Source organism: Daphnia carinata, chromosome 6 (genome assembly GCF_022539665.2).
Source record: "Daphnia carinata strain CSIRO-1 chromosome 6, CSIRO_AGI_Dcar_HiC_V3, whole genome shotgun sequence".
Taxonomy (NCBI): domain Eukaryota; kingdom Metazoa; phylum Arthropoda; class Branchiopoda; order Diplostraca; family Daphniidae; genus Daphnia; species Daphnia carinata.
Genome location: NC_081336.1, coordinates 4,435,343 through 4,452,233, shown reverse-complemented (window position 1 = coordinate 4,452,233; position 16,891 = coordinate 4,435,343). Strand labels below are relative to the sequence as shown.

At 39.6% G+C, this 16,891-nt stretch overlaps 2 protein-coding genes across 2 annotated transcripts in view; one reads left to right on the top strand and one right to left on the bottom strand.

Annotated features, from left to right (window-relative positions):
- Window positions 1–16,891, top strand: part of LOC130690154 (uncharacterized protein C3orf38 homolog) — a 98,605-nt gene that overhangs the window by 81,199 nt on the left and 515 nt on the right. The window contains exons 2-3 of the mRNA XM_057513144.2: window positions 16,223–16,356; window positions 16,444–16,865. Of these exons, the coding sequence (XP_057369127.1) occupies window positions 16,239–16,356; window positions 16,444–16,865 (540 nt within the window). The 5' untranslated portion in view covers window positions 16,223–16,238. The remainder of the gene's footprint in view (window positions 1–16,222; window positions 16,357–16,443; window positions 16,866–16,891) is intronic.
- LOC130690137 (uncharacterized) lies at window positions 999–5,101 on the bottom strand. Its single transcript, XM_057513124.2, has 2 exons — window positions 4,069–5,101; window positions 999–2,394 (listed from the first exon to the last, which is right to left on the bottom strand). Exons 1-2 carry the CDS (start codon window positions 4,547–4,549, stop codon window positions 1,802–1,804), a joined length of 1,074 nt encoding a protein of 357 aa, XP_057369107.1. The 5' UTR covers window positions 4,550–5,101; the 3' UTR covers window positions 999–1,801.

Below are 16,891 nucleotides of genomic sequence, written 5' to 3'. Positions count from 1 at the left end.
AAAGAAAATGAAATAAGTTGGCAAATTGCCACGTTTAAAACAGACGCAACAGCGTTTTTACTAGCGAACGCGGGTTTAAACTACCCCTCGTCGTTTAACCGAACGGTGCGGCGTAACCGCGAGAACGAGCCATATGACCCGAATGGAGTTGTTCGCATCACCTTAAAATACTGCACACGTATTGTGTGTGTATAGATAGCTACATGTTACCTGTCTTTCACGCTATGGTTAGCATTGGGTTTAAGGCCATTCGCTTTGAGATGGTACCAATTTCAATATTAGCTGACGGCGTGAGTGCAGTTCGTTGAACTCCCCCCCCCCCCCTATTCTGCAGTGTAGTCGCCGAATGTGTTGGGAGTTAAGCCACTCTGGCATATGCTAATTTGTTTAGACTGAATCGTTATTGATTGAAGAATAGAATCATGTCGGCCAACCACATAGTTTAGCTAATTTTTAGTCATATTTGCCTTCCTATTGGATGAAATTATGTGCTATTACGAAGAAATACAAAGACAGCCTCCATTGATTTCGATCTTTTGATTGAGCTCGATCGTAGGACGGATCACGACGTTGGCGTTGAATCCGATCAGCACGAAGGAGAGACCAATCCATTGTCTGCGATTTATTTATTGTTCAGTAATGGACGCGTAATTTCCGTATTTACTTCTCGGATCTGGTGATTCAATCTCATTTGTTTTTCTCTCAAGGCGTTTGCTGTGTTTGAATAAAAAATCAGGGCTTCATTTGTTCGTTTAATTTGCTGTTTAACTCGAGCTGCCCTGTAGCCATCTTTAGCCTGTTTGCGAAATCGGATGAATGCCAATATCAAGACGTATTGCGTTTCGGCGATCGTATCGAATAATTGGAAACCCTTGAATTGGCATCGATTCATTGAAATAGTGAAAGAAATGAAATACACCAAAGATACTTGGATATCGTGATTTTTTCGCTTTGCGTATATTTTTTGCTTTTATTAATTTTTTTTCTTTTTTCGTTGTTCTTATTTGTTACCCAACAGGTTTCAGGGCTACATGGTACATGAGTACGACTCTCGTGGCTATTTTTTGCCGTCTTCTTCCGTACAACGTAAATCTCCATACCTCAGATGCGGCTGGTGAAGTGAGAGCCGTACAATTTACACACGCATTTATAGGAATCTTGGCGTGGACGCAATCATCAATTACTAACCCTGATCTTCATTTAGTCTTAAATATAAATAGAAAAATAATAATTTTCTCTCTGTCTCTGTATCTTATTATTATTATTTTTTTTTTTTATTTTTAGTATTATTTAGAATTTAATATTTTCTTTTACTTGTTTTTTCTTTTGCCGTTCTCGATTTCTTCTGAATATTTTTTTTTTTTTTTGTCGTTTGATAATTAATAATTAATTCTTTCGGGAAGGAGCAATTTTTTCGAATTGCTTTCGACCTGCCCCGGAAATAGGTTATATTCACATATAAAGACATCCGTATTCGCTAGATGTCACTATCTTTCCCTCTTGAAACAAAACAAAAACAAAAAACCTTCCACTCCCCCGTCTGCACGAAACCGTCTTTACCTAGTTATTATCACGTTTAGAAGCCATTACGTCGCTGAATAAAATAAATCCAATTAATCTCAAGAAGGGCCTTTGCAAAAAAAAAAAAAAAAAAAAAAAAAAAAAAAAAAAAAGAAAATGGCTGAAAAATGGATAGAAAGACCAAAATGTGCTGAAACTGCCGATGAGAAAAAAAAAAAAAATAAAAATGATATTCAAATGATGATGCAGGTGATTTTTGCCTTCCAGTGAGTTGAGAGGCTCACTCGTCCTGAAGTTGGATAGCGAAGCGTTTCGATAGTTTCTGCCAAAAGCGGATCATGTCCATGCGGATGAGGCGATTGACGGGTGTCGGGCACATTCTGTACTCGGCGTCGCACTGTTCGGACGACGTGAAGCGAGAGCCTTTCTTGTCGGCCCAGACGTACGTAAAGAATTTCTTCAGAGCCGGGTGATAGCTCTGCTGATTGATCGGTTTCGCCGCCGCCGGCTTACTGCTGCGCTCGAAGAGCCTGCGGAACAGACTGGACAGCGGCTGATACGCGTCTGGCTGCCGGCTGGCGTAGCAGAGCAGCTTCCAGCGGCAGTGAATGTTATCGATCCGCATCAGCGTGAAGTAGGCTTCCAATCGCGACAGCAAAGGTCCGTAATGTGATTCGAACTTATAGTCGGGAGAGTCGGCATCGTAGTCGAAATGTGCCATCTTTGCCGGCTTGACGTTTGGCTTGTCGACGATGATGTTATTATCGTCTGTGAAATGCTTCCTTCCGCGACTGGATCGAGCTCGATAATAAGCCGGACGACGGTGGGCGAGTGTAGGTAACAGGAAGCTGACCGGCACCCAGACGACCAATACTGCAAGGATAGAAAAAAAAAACAAAAGGAAAAACGGTTAGTGTGAAAATGGGTGTGAACAGAGAAATTCATTTCTAATTTCTATTAAAGGCGTTTCTCCTTTTTTTTTTTTTTTTTATTTTTTTTTTTTTAAATTAATCATTGAGTTGTTAAAGGCCTACAGAATGCAACCTAGATGAAAATGATAAATAGGCTAGTCGCTATCAATTCGGTATTACATTTCTGTCGGGGAAGAAGAAAAAAAACAAACAGAATTCCTTGCAGATTGTGTGCATGCTGTCATTGACAACGCCCAAACCTTCGCATTATTTCCGATACACTTAAGTGGGAGGAAAAAAAAAAAAAAAAAAGAAACACGAACCGGTTTTCCAGAATTTGATTTAAGTATTTTTTAAAAAAAAATTTCTATGTCATTTTGACCCTTGATTTTAGTCTTACTGTTCTCGGGGTGTTTTGATTGACTAAACGCTGAAGCTAAACGTGTCAGGTGACAAACACCACAAGATCGCACACAACGATTCGTCCGAAAATCAAAACCGAGCAAAATGGAGCACGGCAACGATCTAGGAACGGCGTGAATTCCGGAGAAAATTGCATAAGAAGCCGTGAGACATTGAGGGTCTTTAACGAAAGGTACGAAAACAACAACACAGGCAAAAAAAAAAAAAAAAATGCCTGTCTCGACAAGATCACGTTCAATAACAATAACCAATCACCCTCACGGCTGGCATTTCCCATTCTTCATTTCGGCCTCTTTCTCTTCGTCTGTTGCCTGTTTTACTTTTTTCTTTCTTTTATTTTATTCTGTGTTTCGGTTTTGTTTTTTGCTTTTTTTTTTTTTTCCACGCTGGTGGCTTGTCTTACTTGGTCGTGCGCTGCCGACATCGACGTTCTACCCACTTCTTGTTTACCATAAGTAGGTCACGAATGATGACATCACAATTTGGCACTGGTCAGTCCCAGATCCGAGAATTTCCAAACGTATCAATGACAACACGAAAGGCTACGGGTTGAGGCTTACTCCGAAACGCTAATCGCAAACGCCGCTATGCTACGCCTGACAGTGAAAATGACGTTTGACTTTGACAACAATTGGTAGAAGCAATAATACGCTTTACAAAATCGATTCCAAGAAAATCATGTCGAAAGAAGGGGCAAAAAAAAACAAAAAAAAACGAAAAATGAATTGTCTACTTTATGCTGGCGACGTAAGAACACGAGTGTAGGTAAAGGAGGGTCATGTGTTGCGTGAAAGTTGAAACTTGCAACGCAGTTGCCTTTCACTTTGGCCATTTTCAGTTTTCAATCGCGGTCAAGTAATTTTTATGATAAATAATTGCATTTCTTTTCTCTCTCTCTCTCTCTCTCTCTGTCTAACGTGTTTTTTGCTTTTTCTATTTGTTACTCTTGATTTTCGATTATTCACGCTTTTCAATTGGGCTTGTCAGATGAATTTAAGGACGTGCTCTTGTACAAACAAAGCTCTTTAATGCCCTAAAAAAGGACTGACGTAATGATAAATACAACAAACTATACGCGTTTACGGAAGCGAAACTATTTTGCCAAATGCTATTTTTTTTTTTTGGGGGGGGGGGGGGGGCAAACGCAATAAATCAAATCTACCTTAATAGAATAATGAAAAATAAAAAAATTATAAACAAAAAGAAAACTTACATCCGCGGAAGAATCCACCCCGGTTGATGGAGAGTAGACGAGACGTGGCGGCGTTTGATTCTAGCCGCTCTTTGCGCTCTTCCGCGGCCCGTAGTAAAGCGTTGAGCCTGACCAGAGCCGTGGGAAGGTGGCGGTCGTCTGCTTGACCAACTCGTTCTTCAAGTTCTTCAAGTTCACCTTGCTGCGCTTCGCCGTTGACGTGATTGTCTCGCTCGTCCATTGGATCACCTACGTCCAAACTGTTGGCGCTGACGTTGGTGCCGCCGCTCGCCATCAGCACGGCCAGGTGTTGCGTCAGTCGGTCGGCTCCCAGCTCCTCCGTTCGGATGCGGATGGCGTCGGCCGGAATCGAGTAGCCATCCTCGGCCTGCGTCACCGCCAAGCACAGACCAAAAAAGGCCAACACGACGAACGCCGGTGATGTTCGTCTGCGCCACCGATTGTCACAGGCTGGCGTCCGCCAAATGGAAGCATTCCGCATGGTTTTCTCTTGTTGTCGTTGTTGTTGTTGTTGTTGTTTTCCGTGTACTCTTCAATTCGTCACGTTTTCTTTTTTTTTTTTTTTTTAGTAGAGGCCGGTTGGATCGAGTGGGACATTCGTTTGGACCATTGTATTCTGCATCGTGTTTGGCTCGTCTGTCTTTTTTCTTTCTTTTTTTTCTGAGAGCTGTGTGTATGTGTGTGTTGTGTATGAAACGCGCACCGCAATGGAGGGGTTAAAAAGGAGACGGAAGTTGAGTGTTTGGCGGCGGGGGTGGAAATCGAGATCACTCCTTTTAGTAAAGGCCGGTGGGGTCTAGTTTCGGAGACATTTTTTTTTCTTCTTTTTAAGGATAAGATTTCAAACAAATCAAACTAGTTTTCTCGTTGGTTTTCTCTTCAAAAGCGGAACAAAGATCCAATGACCGAAATTGGGAATTTCAGTTTGTGTGGGTGATGTTTAAAAAAAAAAAAATTCGGGAGAGTACGAGGGAGCAATCAACCGACGAGTGAGGTGGGGGAATGCGAAAAAGAAGGAATGGGAGAGACAGAGAGAGAGAGGGAGAGAGAAATGTCTCGTAGGTGTTTCTCGTACGGAGCCAAGCGGCTGAATGTACTGTGACAGCCACCAGCGTGCCCAGGTATATAACTAGGCGATTGTCGACTGCTAGAGCGACGGAGGGAGGAGGAGGGGGGGGAGGGGACCGGTGTACGATCCGTCAGCGCCGAGTGCGGATGAGTTGAGCAGCGTGGGCGGAGCCAATCGACCAGAGAGGCGGAGTTTCAAGTGAACGAAAAGAACAGAGAGAAGAAAGAGAGAGAATGAGAAAAAAGGAAGGAAGGACGGACTTTGAGTGTGTGAATGTTACACACCAAGTCTTACTATATTAAGTTCACTCAGCTCTGTCCGTTCGTCTTCAGATGGTAGATGAGCCGTGTGGGGCGTTCGGCTTCCAAGTCACGCTGTTTTCGCCTGACGTCATCGTTGTAGAGACCAGGAGAAAATCGAGTCAAGACGTCATCATTATTATTATTATTATTATTTTTTTTTTTTTTTTTTTTTTTTTTTTTCAGATCCAGGTAGTAACCCAGAAGAAGAGAGGCAGCTGTTATTTTCGTGTTCTCAATTTTAGTCTGGCGTTCAATCGCCCCTTTTTTTTTTCTTTTTTTTTTAACTACATCATTTCAAAATTCTCTATCGGTTTAACAAATGATTCGTTTTTCAGCATCTGGCCGTCCTCAATCGGCCAAAATATTTTTTTTTTTTAAATGAGAACAAATTCTGCAGTGGTTTAGTGTAAGAGAAAGGTGGACCAATAAAGACGTTAAATAGTGCCGGAGAATTATTTCCGCACATCGCTGGGCTTTTCAGGTATAAACATAATTGAGCCGATGCGGATTATTCCATTTTATTTATTTATTTATTTTTTCAACGATAGTACAGCTAAGGACAAAAAAATTAAATTAAATTAAATTAAATTAAAAAAAAGATTGAGCCGTTGGAGCGGTTTCTTGATTATAAAAACGACGCGGTGAAGAGAATGAGAAAAACAATCAAACGAAAAAAACAAAAAAACCAAGTACAGTAAAGTTTTCGGTTCACGTCGCAATGGAGGACGGTCCCGTTATGGTAGGTCCTCCCCCTCCCCCTCCCCCCCCCCACCCCCGTCCGGTCGACTGGTGGGGTGCTATATTATTGCCTTTATCTATATATCCTATAGAAGGCTACATCAAAACGACATTCTGTACAACAATCTATGGCCATCACCTGTTTTAATTGACAGCCAAATCCCCCCCCCCCTTCCCCCATCCCAAACTCATTTCTCTCGATTGTTTGTACCGTTTTATTTTATTTTTTTTTTTTTTCCCCTCTCGTTTCTATATTTGATGTATATAAAGAAATAGTGCGTGTTGTAGGCAGATATATAAAATTTGGCAAACAAGAAGACGGAAAGGATAAGACAGGAAAAAAAAAAAAATAAGTAGCGCATGGAGGCCATTTCGGGGAAGCCGGATGACCAAAATGTTTGGGTATTTTCGTATCGCAATCAACGTGACTTGTTCTGCGTTTACTAGGAGAAAATGCATAGAGAGCCATGTACGTATTGGGTTATATGCATCATACTTCGTATCTGATTTTTTTTTTCTTTTTGTATCGCAGACTGTAGACGCAAAGAGAATGTCACGGTCAACAAGTTTGAACGCCAATCATCAGCCCAACCAGTTGCAGCAAGTCAAAACGCTGCGACGTGTTTCGTCATCTAGTTGGAAAAGAAAAACGTTAAAGGTGGATGTTAATCTGCTGTCAGTTGTTTTTTTCAGTCTCGACCTCACCCAATGTTTTTCAATGCTAGTTTACACTGTGTTCGTACATATACTGTAGATTCATTGAATATCGTCATATTTAATTAGTGATTATCAGTTTGACGTGTGTACCCAGAAGGGCTATTTTAATATAGTCCAGCCGGAAGGTTGCCTCGTCTCAACGTTGTGATGCATCGATCGGGCACGTGATGAAGAGGACGAGTCCAGACCTGACGAAACAAAAAAAAAAAAAAAAAAAAAAAGCCAAAAGCAAATTTTTACATTTTGTTGTTGTATCAAGTTTATATTAAAGCCACTGACATTTGTGATCGGCTCTGTCTATTAGATGGCGCTTCCTTGTCCGAAGGGATGCTGCCCCCGTCAGAACCGGTGCCAGAAACTGAGCGGCCAGCGAACTTGATTTCTCCGTCCCAAACAAGTGGACTTGTAACACTGCGCATCGCATCAAACAGCCACCAGCAGCCTTGGAACACATTGAACCTTTTTTTTTTTGCATTTCTTCTTCCCCCTTCGGCAGAGCTAAAAAAAAAAAAAAAAAAAATGATGAACGAAGCTTCAAATGAATTTTTAATAATGGCATTTTTTTTATTTTTTTTTTTTTGGATTGTCGTGTTTGACTGCTCGACTTCTCGCGTCGTTTTGCCCGGTTTTTGTTTTACAAGATGAAAGTCGAAAATCGTCTTTATTTGTAGACAGAGAGAGAGAGAGAGAGATAGAAGGAGGTGTGAAGTAAGCGTGAAATTGTTTGGTATCCTACGAATTTTTACATCCAAAATCGAATTCGTGATCGCTTTTTTTTTTTTTTTTTTTTGAACGTAGCTCTATAGTTCAATATCGACTCTCGGTGTATTGACCCTCACTGACAACCGGGAGCTATACCGATGGGGGGTGTATTCAATTGGTTCGGGTAATTTGAAATTTTTTTTTTTTTTTTTCGGGACACGCAGATGGATGGAGCTGTCAGACTGGCTAGAGCGCGGCTGAATTTGATAAGAAGGTCTAGGAGTTTGGACAGGGCGCTTCATTTCGTGACATCACAGGCTTCACAGCAGATGCACTGCAGATATCAAAGAAATGACACAATGAAATAAGGCAAGTTCTCGTTTTTTTTTTTATTGCCGTTTCCATCATTTTCATTCTTGTTTGTTGCATCTTCTTCTTCTTCTTTTTTTTTTTTTTTTTTTTGATTCATTCCCCCCCACCCACCTCTCTTGTTTCTTTTCTCCTTCTTCTCTCCACACACGGATGCATCAGCGCCCGCACCGAATCCGCCCTCCATCCATCGAAAATTGTAAAAAGGAAGAAGAAGAAGAAGAAGAAGAAGGCCATTCTTCTTTTCTCTCTCTCTCTCTCTCTCTCTCTCTCTTCATCACTCCGTGGTCCCTCCTTCCTTCCTTCTCCCTGATGGCGGCACCGAAAACCCTGGGTACACAGCAGGCGGGTTCACTGGGGCAATGCCCGCCAAAAAAAAAAAGAAAAAGAAGTTTTGGACACCGTCGTTGGGCTTTTTATTTATTTATTTTTTTCTTTTCTGTACATCAAAAACCAGCAGCAGTTCGTTCGATAGACGATTTTTTTTTTTTTCCGTACTTGATTGTCGACTTTGGATGACATGATTGCCAGTTGTTCACCTCTGAACAGAAATGACTCGCATCAATTTCGGAATGTATTTCTATTTATTTGATGGTTGTTATTATAATTTAAAAAAAAAAAAACGAATAGATTTTTCATGAAATAGAGAAACGTGGAATTAGACGTGAGCACTTCACAGTTCAAATCGAAGAGAATCTAAGAAACGTTTAATTATTGCAGCGCGTTGTGAAGCGGTTGTGAAGCAGAGGACGTGCATCAAACATCTCGAAAAGCAAAAAAAAAAAAAAAAAATAAATAAATCAAATAAAATAAAAAAAAGTTAGAGGAAAAAAAAACAAACAAACAAGAAAAAATGGTGAGGCGGTGGAAAGGGTTGAATGAATGCTCTCTGAGCGAAGCGAACGTGCCAAAGTATAACGCGGAAGTGGATGCTCTGCTATATACCGGCCGCCGCTTCGTTCACTCGCTTCAGGTCAATGGCGTCCATTTTCTTCTCCTATCTGTTTTCTTTTTTTTTTTTTTTATTTTCTATTTTTTTTTTTTTTTTTTAATTTTCGTTCCTCTCTCTCTATGCTGTAAGCCTAGGCAGAGCAACAGAAGCAGCCGGCAGCTTGTTGCGTGCATCAGGGGGTACTCCTTCTTTTCTTTTTGTTTCTTTCAGTCGGTTACGTTCGTTCGTTCCCCTTGTGGCTAGCCCAGGACTTTGCGTTTGTTTTCTGTAGGTCACAGTCGTGACGCAATTTTGCTCCCTGCCTTCTGCCTTTGTGCTGTTTTTTTTTTTTTTTGTTTTCTTTCTTATTTCTTATTAGTTAGTTTTTTTTTTTTTTTCTTTCTTTCCCCATAACTATTACCCCGTTTCTTTTTTCTTATATATATATATATATATATATATGTAGTTTTTTTTTTTATTCTTATGTTTCGGTGTCGACCGCAATGCTCTTTTCTCTTGGAAGCGCACGACGAAGAAAACCCATGGCCACCCGGAGAGTCTTCAAAGCCACATGCGCACAATTTTCGATTCGATAATGCAGGGAGAAAAGAACAAACAAAACATGAAATGGAATGAAAAAAAAAAAAAAATGTCACATACGTGTACACATGTAATGCTGTGTTGTTCTATCGTAGTGTTTACAGTACGCTATACATGAAATGTATATATAAATAAAAGGAAAACAAAACAAAACAAGGTAACATTTGCGCGCGTTATATAAAAAAAAAAAAAAAACCCACCGTCATTGGCACAAAAAGAAAAGGAAGCAAACACCAGGCGTCCATTTATATTCTACATAGTGACATCGAGGTCAGATGACGCAACTCTACACGAATTAGCGGCCAAACGTGCACGGCGCCAAAGTCATCTCGTGAGCAGGGGGGGGGGGGGGGGGAGGGAGGGAGCTGAATGTAAATATATTTTTTAAAACACCGCGTTAATAGAGGACCATAATTTTATTCACAAACCAAATGGAACCATTTGAAAGTAATAAAAACAAAACAAAAAAAAAGCGAAGGGGTAGGTGGGGGGGGGGGGGGGGGGGAGGGATAGGACCCCACATCGGCTTGTGTCACGAAAGTTTTCGCAATATCGGCGCACGTATGTGTGCCAGTAGGTTGTCCTCGGGTACTTGTGTATAATCCACACATCAATTACGTTTTTCGTTGCTGGTCTGTTTGGTATGCCCACCGTGGCGTGCCATTGCGCCGTATAACCCCTTTCCTGGTGTTCCAGGTAAAACTATCTGCCTTTTCGGTCTCCCCCATTGCCAATGAGTCACGTTTGCTCCGTCTACCTCTTTCGACAGACCAAAGCGCCCGCACATTGGCAATGTCGCAATCGAAAGAAAGTCTTGAGATGGCCCAGTCAGTGGGTGAAGTTGGTTCATGGTTTTTTTTGTTTTTTTTTCAACGAAGAATGCGACCATTTTTTAGAAGAAGGCAAGATGAAGAGCAAGTTTATCGGTTTAGCCTCATTTCTATTTTTTTTTTTTTTTTTTTTTTTTTTATCTGGAAGTCCATAATTGTGAAATGCACGTGACGTCGAATGACGTAGGCCACTCATTCCGCACTGTGGGGTTCTTTATTTTATTTTTATTTTTTTTTTCGTTGACTATTATTATTATTAATTTTGTTTTTATTATACGTTCTGCACGTCTATATAAATGAGGAAAGAGCGAGTGACACTTTCTCTTGGAAAGGGTCGAAGACCTCCGCATTGAGGGTGGGGGGGGTCGCCATCCGAGGCGGATACAAATCGTCCGTGTTCTTCTCAGCGAGGGGTTCTCCCTTTTTTCTTTTTCTTTTTTTTTTTTTTTTTCTTATCCAAGACGTAATAAACTACATAAGTTTAAAGATAAGAAAGTTGAACATTTTTTCTTTCTTTCTCCTTTTCGCCAAGAATTCTTTAATAGACAGGGGTTTTGTGTGTGTGTGTGTGTGTCTTTCCTGCATGATACGGACGATGATGCCGTCAGTTCAAAGAGACACAAACCAGTGCGTAACGATCGCTCAAATGAAACAAAATGACTTCCGAGTAGACGTTTTGATTGATGATCCACTTGCCCGTGGGTTATTTTATATTTCTATTTTTAAAAGGAAGCATCTAGTTGAGGTTGACCTGAACGAGTGGTGGAATTAGGGGTGAAATTAGAATAAAAAGAAAGACGCCCAGGAGATGAATGATAATAACGACGGCCAGCGGTTACAGGGTGAACTCCCCACCGGTTCTAACTTGGTCAAGTCTTATACGACAGTATTATTTCTTTTTTTTTTTTTTATTTTATTTTATCCCCTTGCTCTTATCTTGTTTTTTTTTTCTTCTTTTTCTTCTTCTTCTCCTTTTATAGATGTCGAAGAAGAAGAGCGAGAAGGGCGGAGAGAAACGATACAATAAGAAAGAAAAAAAAAAGTACGATCGCATATGTCTAGTGAAGAAGAGGCAGCCAGGAAGAAGAAAGAAAAAAAAAGAAAGAGAAAAAAAAAAAAAAAAAAAGGAAAAGGTAAAAATTGTGGCAATGACCGACTGTGACCCCCACGTGCGAACGCCTCCAGCGAACTAGGACGTACCTTCGTTTTTTTTTTTTTTTTTTTTTTTTTTGTTTTCTTACGTATTCCATTTCTTCTTCGTTTCTCGTGCGTGTGTATTCTTCTTTTAACTTTTGTCCTTTTACCATCTTTTTTTTTTTTTCTTTATTCAATTTCGTTTTTTTTTTTTGTTTCAAAAATATTCTTGGCGTCTTCTTGTTATTCAGTCAGCGCTTTATATTGACCGGTTGTAAAATGGCCGGCTTTTGCGAGTCAGCAGTTTTGACTTGAAAGAAAATGAAGATTTATGCAAACAAATGCAACTCAGTCACGTGTCAAATGATATTCTCTATTTCTCGTGGAAAAAAAAAATGCAAAGACTACTTCGTTCCACTCTTTTCCTGATTCTCCACGACCCCGGAAATGAATTTGACCCTTTACCGTGTATGTGTGTGTGTGCATATAGTAGGCCTACACACTAGTATGACTATATAGACACATGAATTTTTTTTTATTTTAACACTATGCGAATCGAAGATGCGCAGGTTCGTTCGTCCTTTGAAGTTTGAAAAGAAAGCATATAGCCCTTTGTTGAACTCTTGATTGTCTTCTTCTTGTGTGTCTCTTTCACCGCCCGTAGTGTCTACATCTCCCCGCGAAATGCCACAGAGTGTCGAACGTCCCGCTGCTCTTATTTCCTTTTCACTCGTTTTTTTTTTTTTTTTCGATATACACCCAATACTTTTCGTAGGCCAATTGCACACGTACATCCTTCCTATGTATGTAGAGTACATATACATAAATATGTTCTATTCCCCAAAATGAAAGTGTCGTTTCTCTTTTTGTTCCAGGTGCCCATGGGATCGACGGAAGATCGCTTGGTCTCTTTATACAAAAGACAGCACTGTTTGAAATTCCCTTTTTTTTTTTTTTGAAGAAGAAGAAATTCTTGTTGAGGCAGAGGGGAAAGAAAAAAGGTCGAAACCTTTTATGCGTGTATACATATATATATATCTCGTGTGAATTGTGGAAAGGTATATAGCGAGAAAGCCAAGAGAAAATGCTTCAATGTTCGAGTCGAGGAAATGAAAGTGAAATGGAGACAATCACTTGGGTTCGCCTCTTCTTCGTCCCTCTCTTTCTTTCTTTCTTTTTTCTTTTTTTTTTTTTTTGTATTGAATTCTTTCTCGGATTTCACCTTGCCCTCTCCTCCATTGCAACTCCACGCTAGTAACGGTGCCTCAAGACTAAAAAGCGAGCAGCGTATGTCTACGTACGTGGAAATGAAAAGAAGAAAAAAAAAAAAAAGTGTCATCAAAATGCAGTCAGAATGACTCTCCCCTAATCCGCCCCCTCTATCTTCGCCTCCCCCCTATTTTTTTTTTTTTTTTATATATCTATTTCTATTTCTTAAGTCGGGTACACCTACACGTACATATTTATAGAGAGTGAAATAGGGTAGCTCTCTCTATATTTCTTTTTTTTTTTTTTGTTTTAGATTTAAAAAATTGCTATTGTACCCTCATGCGTGTTATTGTTCTCATGTCTTTCTCCTTTGTTTTTTTGTTTTTTTTCTTTTCTTTTCTTTTATAGCCGTTTGCTCCTGTCTGTGTGTTCCGTCTAGTTTTCACTTTCTCGGTGTCCAGCAGTTCAAACCATTTTTCTCAGGCTGGATTTAATTTGGGAGGGGGGGGGAGTTGTTGATACCGAAAGAAAAGTAAAACGAATTAATGGCTTAACGAAAAAAAAAAAAAAGAAAGGACAAATGAAAAACATTTTTTATTTTTTCTGCTCCATTTTGTTCGAAGAAGAGATCCCTCGTCTTTAGGAAGGATCAAATTGGAATACAAATTAAACGTGTTTTCAATTCAAATGGGAAATGCTATAGGATAGCTATCAATGCAAAAAAAAAAAAAAAAAAAACATTTTTAAAATAGCCAAAATGCTAACAAAAGGAGAAAGAAAAAAAAAATGGAATAAGGAAGGAAGAAAAGAGAAAGAAAAAATGAGAAAAAAAATATATAAAACGTGGAGAAAATACCTGACATTGTTATCCCGGAGTCCTCCCTGCTTTTCCCCGTGCTGCACACACACACACACACACAGGCACACCATGCAGCAGCAGCAGCAGCAGCAAATACATCGGTTACATATACACCTACCTATATGTTGAAGTATTTCAGAGCCCCAGAGGTGAATGACCGACACAACGAGTCCCTTTTTTTTTTTTTTTTTTTTTTTCGTTTTCCTTTTTTTTTTTTTTTTTTTTTTCTTCCACGGTCTTGTTCTTCTTTTATTTTCCTCAACTTCCCCCCTCTCTTTCAGTCCCTGTTTCCCTCAACTGCCTCCCCCAAAATAAAAAATCCATATCTTTACATTTATTAGATTTATATCGTATACACGTCTACACACACACACACACACACACACACACATAACACAGCGTAACGTGATACAATTGGATTGGCTTGCATTTAAGTTCTATTCCTTTATACTACACTTCATTTATTTTTTCCAAATTATTTATGAAATCAGATAGCTCCCCAACATTACTTCATAATTGGCATCTACAATTCCAATTGGTTTCGTCTTATTTATTTATTTTTTTTTTCTTCGACTGACCTCCGTCCCCTCGGTAATCACACCTGCTGTGTTGAGACAAAAAAAAAAAACAAAAAAAACATTGGGCGATTGACCTCTCGTTCTGAAGCTTCTCACCGTTACCCCTCTTACATTCGTGTGCCCCCCCCCCCTCTCATTTCATCTCTCGTTCAAGTCTAAGCAAGTCATTTTTAGTTACCTCTTCGTCTGGGTCTATAAGGTGAAGTTTGTGGGGGATTTTAGGAAAGAAATTGGCGGGATGAACGTATGAACATGCCCCCCCCCCCCGTTCTCTACTCAAAAGCCAAACACGCCCATAACAAGCAAATGGGTATCCCATCCTGTTTTGTTTTCCGTCTTTCTTGTTTCTTCTGGCGTCACCCATACAATGTTTTTGGGCAACTAAATGATTATTATTTGTCATTTGTTGGAGGGGTTTGCGGCAGATGGAGGCTGGCCAGTTCGACGGCAAAAAAAAAACAAAAAAAAAAGCAATTTCGTCAAGAGCGCGTCGGTGTGGTTGTCGTGATGAAGGAAAAAGGAAACAAAAATATAAAAGAAGAAGAAGAAGAAAAAAAGAAAGAAAATGGATCGACTGATTGACCAGGGCGCGGAAATGTAGACAAAAAACGACAGCCGCGTCCCTCGAGTTCATTCAACCCCACGCCCGTTAACTGTAGAGAACAATAAGGTAGTCCCCTCTTTTTTTTTTTTTTTTTCTTTTTGAAATGATTAGCTGTACCTTAAAGAAGGTGGGCATACGTATTTCGTTATAGTTTGAAGCAGTAACTTGAATTTCACGTGCGATATAGTCTTGGGCTTTCCATGATTGTATATTCACGTTTATGATTAGCAGGGATATGTGTATGAAGTCGGTCCATTTTTTTTTTTTTTTTTTTTTTTTTTTTTCGTTGTTGTTGTTACATTCTGTTTCATTCACCCTGTCGGATGAACGCATGCAAAACTAATGACCACAATGGAAGAATAAGTCAACAGCAGAGAAGCGGATGCATGCAGCAGGAAAAAGTAAGAGAGAGAGAGAGAGAAAAAAAAAAAAAAAATGTGATGTATAAAATAGAGAATCCCCCATTCAGATCGGATCGGATCTGCTGGTCCGTGTGTATTTTACATGCCCTGTGCGCGTGTGTACCAACATTGTCGAGCGGCCCAGGGTGAATGACCGACCCAGAACTTGACGCTTTTTAAATTTATTTATTTATTCTAGTTTATTTGGTTTTCTTTTTTTTTTTTTTTCTTTTCTTTTCTTTTTCTTTTATTATGTATTTCACCAGTTCCGTCCAATGACGTTTGAACGAAATTTCACGACTTTTGGCAGACCTTTCCATTCTGTTTCTTTCGCAACGCAAGTTCCCTTTCTCAATTCGTAAAAATTAAGGTCATTTTTGTTCAGCTAAATAAAGTATTGAAGAAAGGCTTCCATCAATAAAACGTAAATGCGTAAAGAATTATAAGGAAAATGGCCCTTGCTAATTGCGCCCGTGACTATGGTCGAACTTATTTCTAGGCTACGGATGTCTCGTTTGATTTATTCCGTCTTTTAAAAACATGACTTATAGCCTTTTGTTTATCTCAAAAATGTAGACACCGTACGGGTAAAAGACACGCACACATAAAAATATACCCTTTTTGTGAGGTAGGTTGGTCTAACTGGTTATAAACAAATAAATAAACCGATAGTACACGATGCTTGGGATACGAAAAAAAAAAGAAAAATTTAATTTGTACGGAAAAACTTTAGCAAAGCAATGAAAAGAAAAAGAAAGCGTGCCGTCGCATTAGGTTCGCGGATGGTACGAATAAATTCTTTGGTGTTGTTGGCTCTCATCGTAAAAGAAGAAAACAGCACGAAAATTTTACTATAGGCTATATATATATATAGTTTTTTTTTTTCGACTGTAATCAAAATTTAAAAAAAATAGAGGAGAGACTATATAGATAGTTTGGCGACTGAGGTACAAATAGGCAATTCGTTTTCAGCGAGGCGAATTTTTTATGACAAGTCGCACTTTAATTGAACCGAATGCGTTTTAAGTTTGTGGCCAGAAGAGGCTTTACCTGTCGGAATCGATTCCATGTTGTTTATTTTTATTTCTATTTCCGGGTTTTTTAGGCAGAGAGTGGCGTGGAGAAAAATGCTGCCAGGTGAAATCACGGGAATTCGGGATTTACTTTCAAGATTGGAAGATGATGTCGTGTATTCCTTAGCCGACACTGCTACGAAAAAAGCACTAGCTTTCACTTCAGTCAATGGTAGCTTTTTACGATTTACCCAAATTCATAATTCTTGCAGTGCCAAAGTCAATAACATTCTGTGTTTTGTTATTGACCGATTTATAGATGCCATAGACGCAATACTTTTGCATTCTGAATCTGCCAGTTGGCTTCTGAATCGAAAAAAAATGACCAGGGCCATCCTGTTTGAATATTTAAATTCAAGGAGAGTTCCCATCAGCGGACAAGCTGAGAAATCTACTATTGTCTCAAGAATTTTAGAGCTATGGGCCACAGGAAAATCTGAAGAAAGTTCAGTTGGTGTAACATCAACAACTTCTCTGGAAAACATTCAAGATTCTCTACCAACAGCACCAGAAATGGGTCTGAAATTTACCCAGTGGTTTTACGAAATACTTTTAGCAGTTCACAAGCAATCACCCACAGTATCAAAGCTTTCTGAACAGTTCTGGAAGGATGTAAGACTTAAAATCACCTTCAATTCCCCTGATGTAACCAACAACCAGGAAGCTGTAGGCTCAGACGAGGTAGGATTGTAATGGTTCCTTGCCTA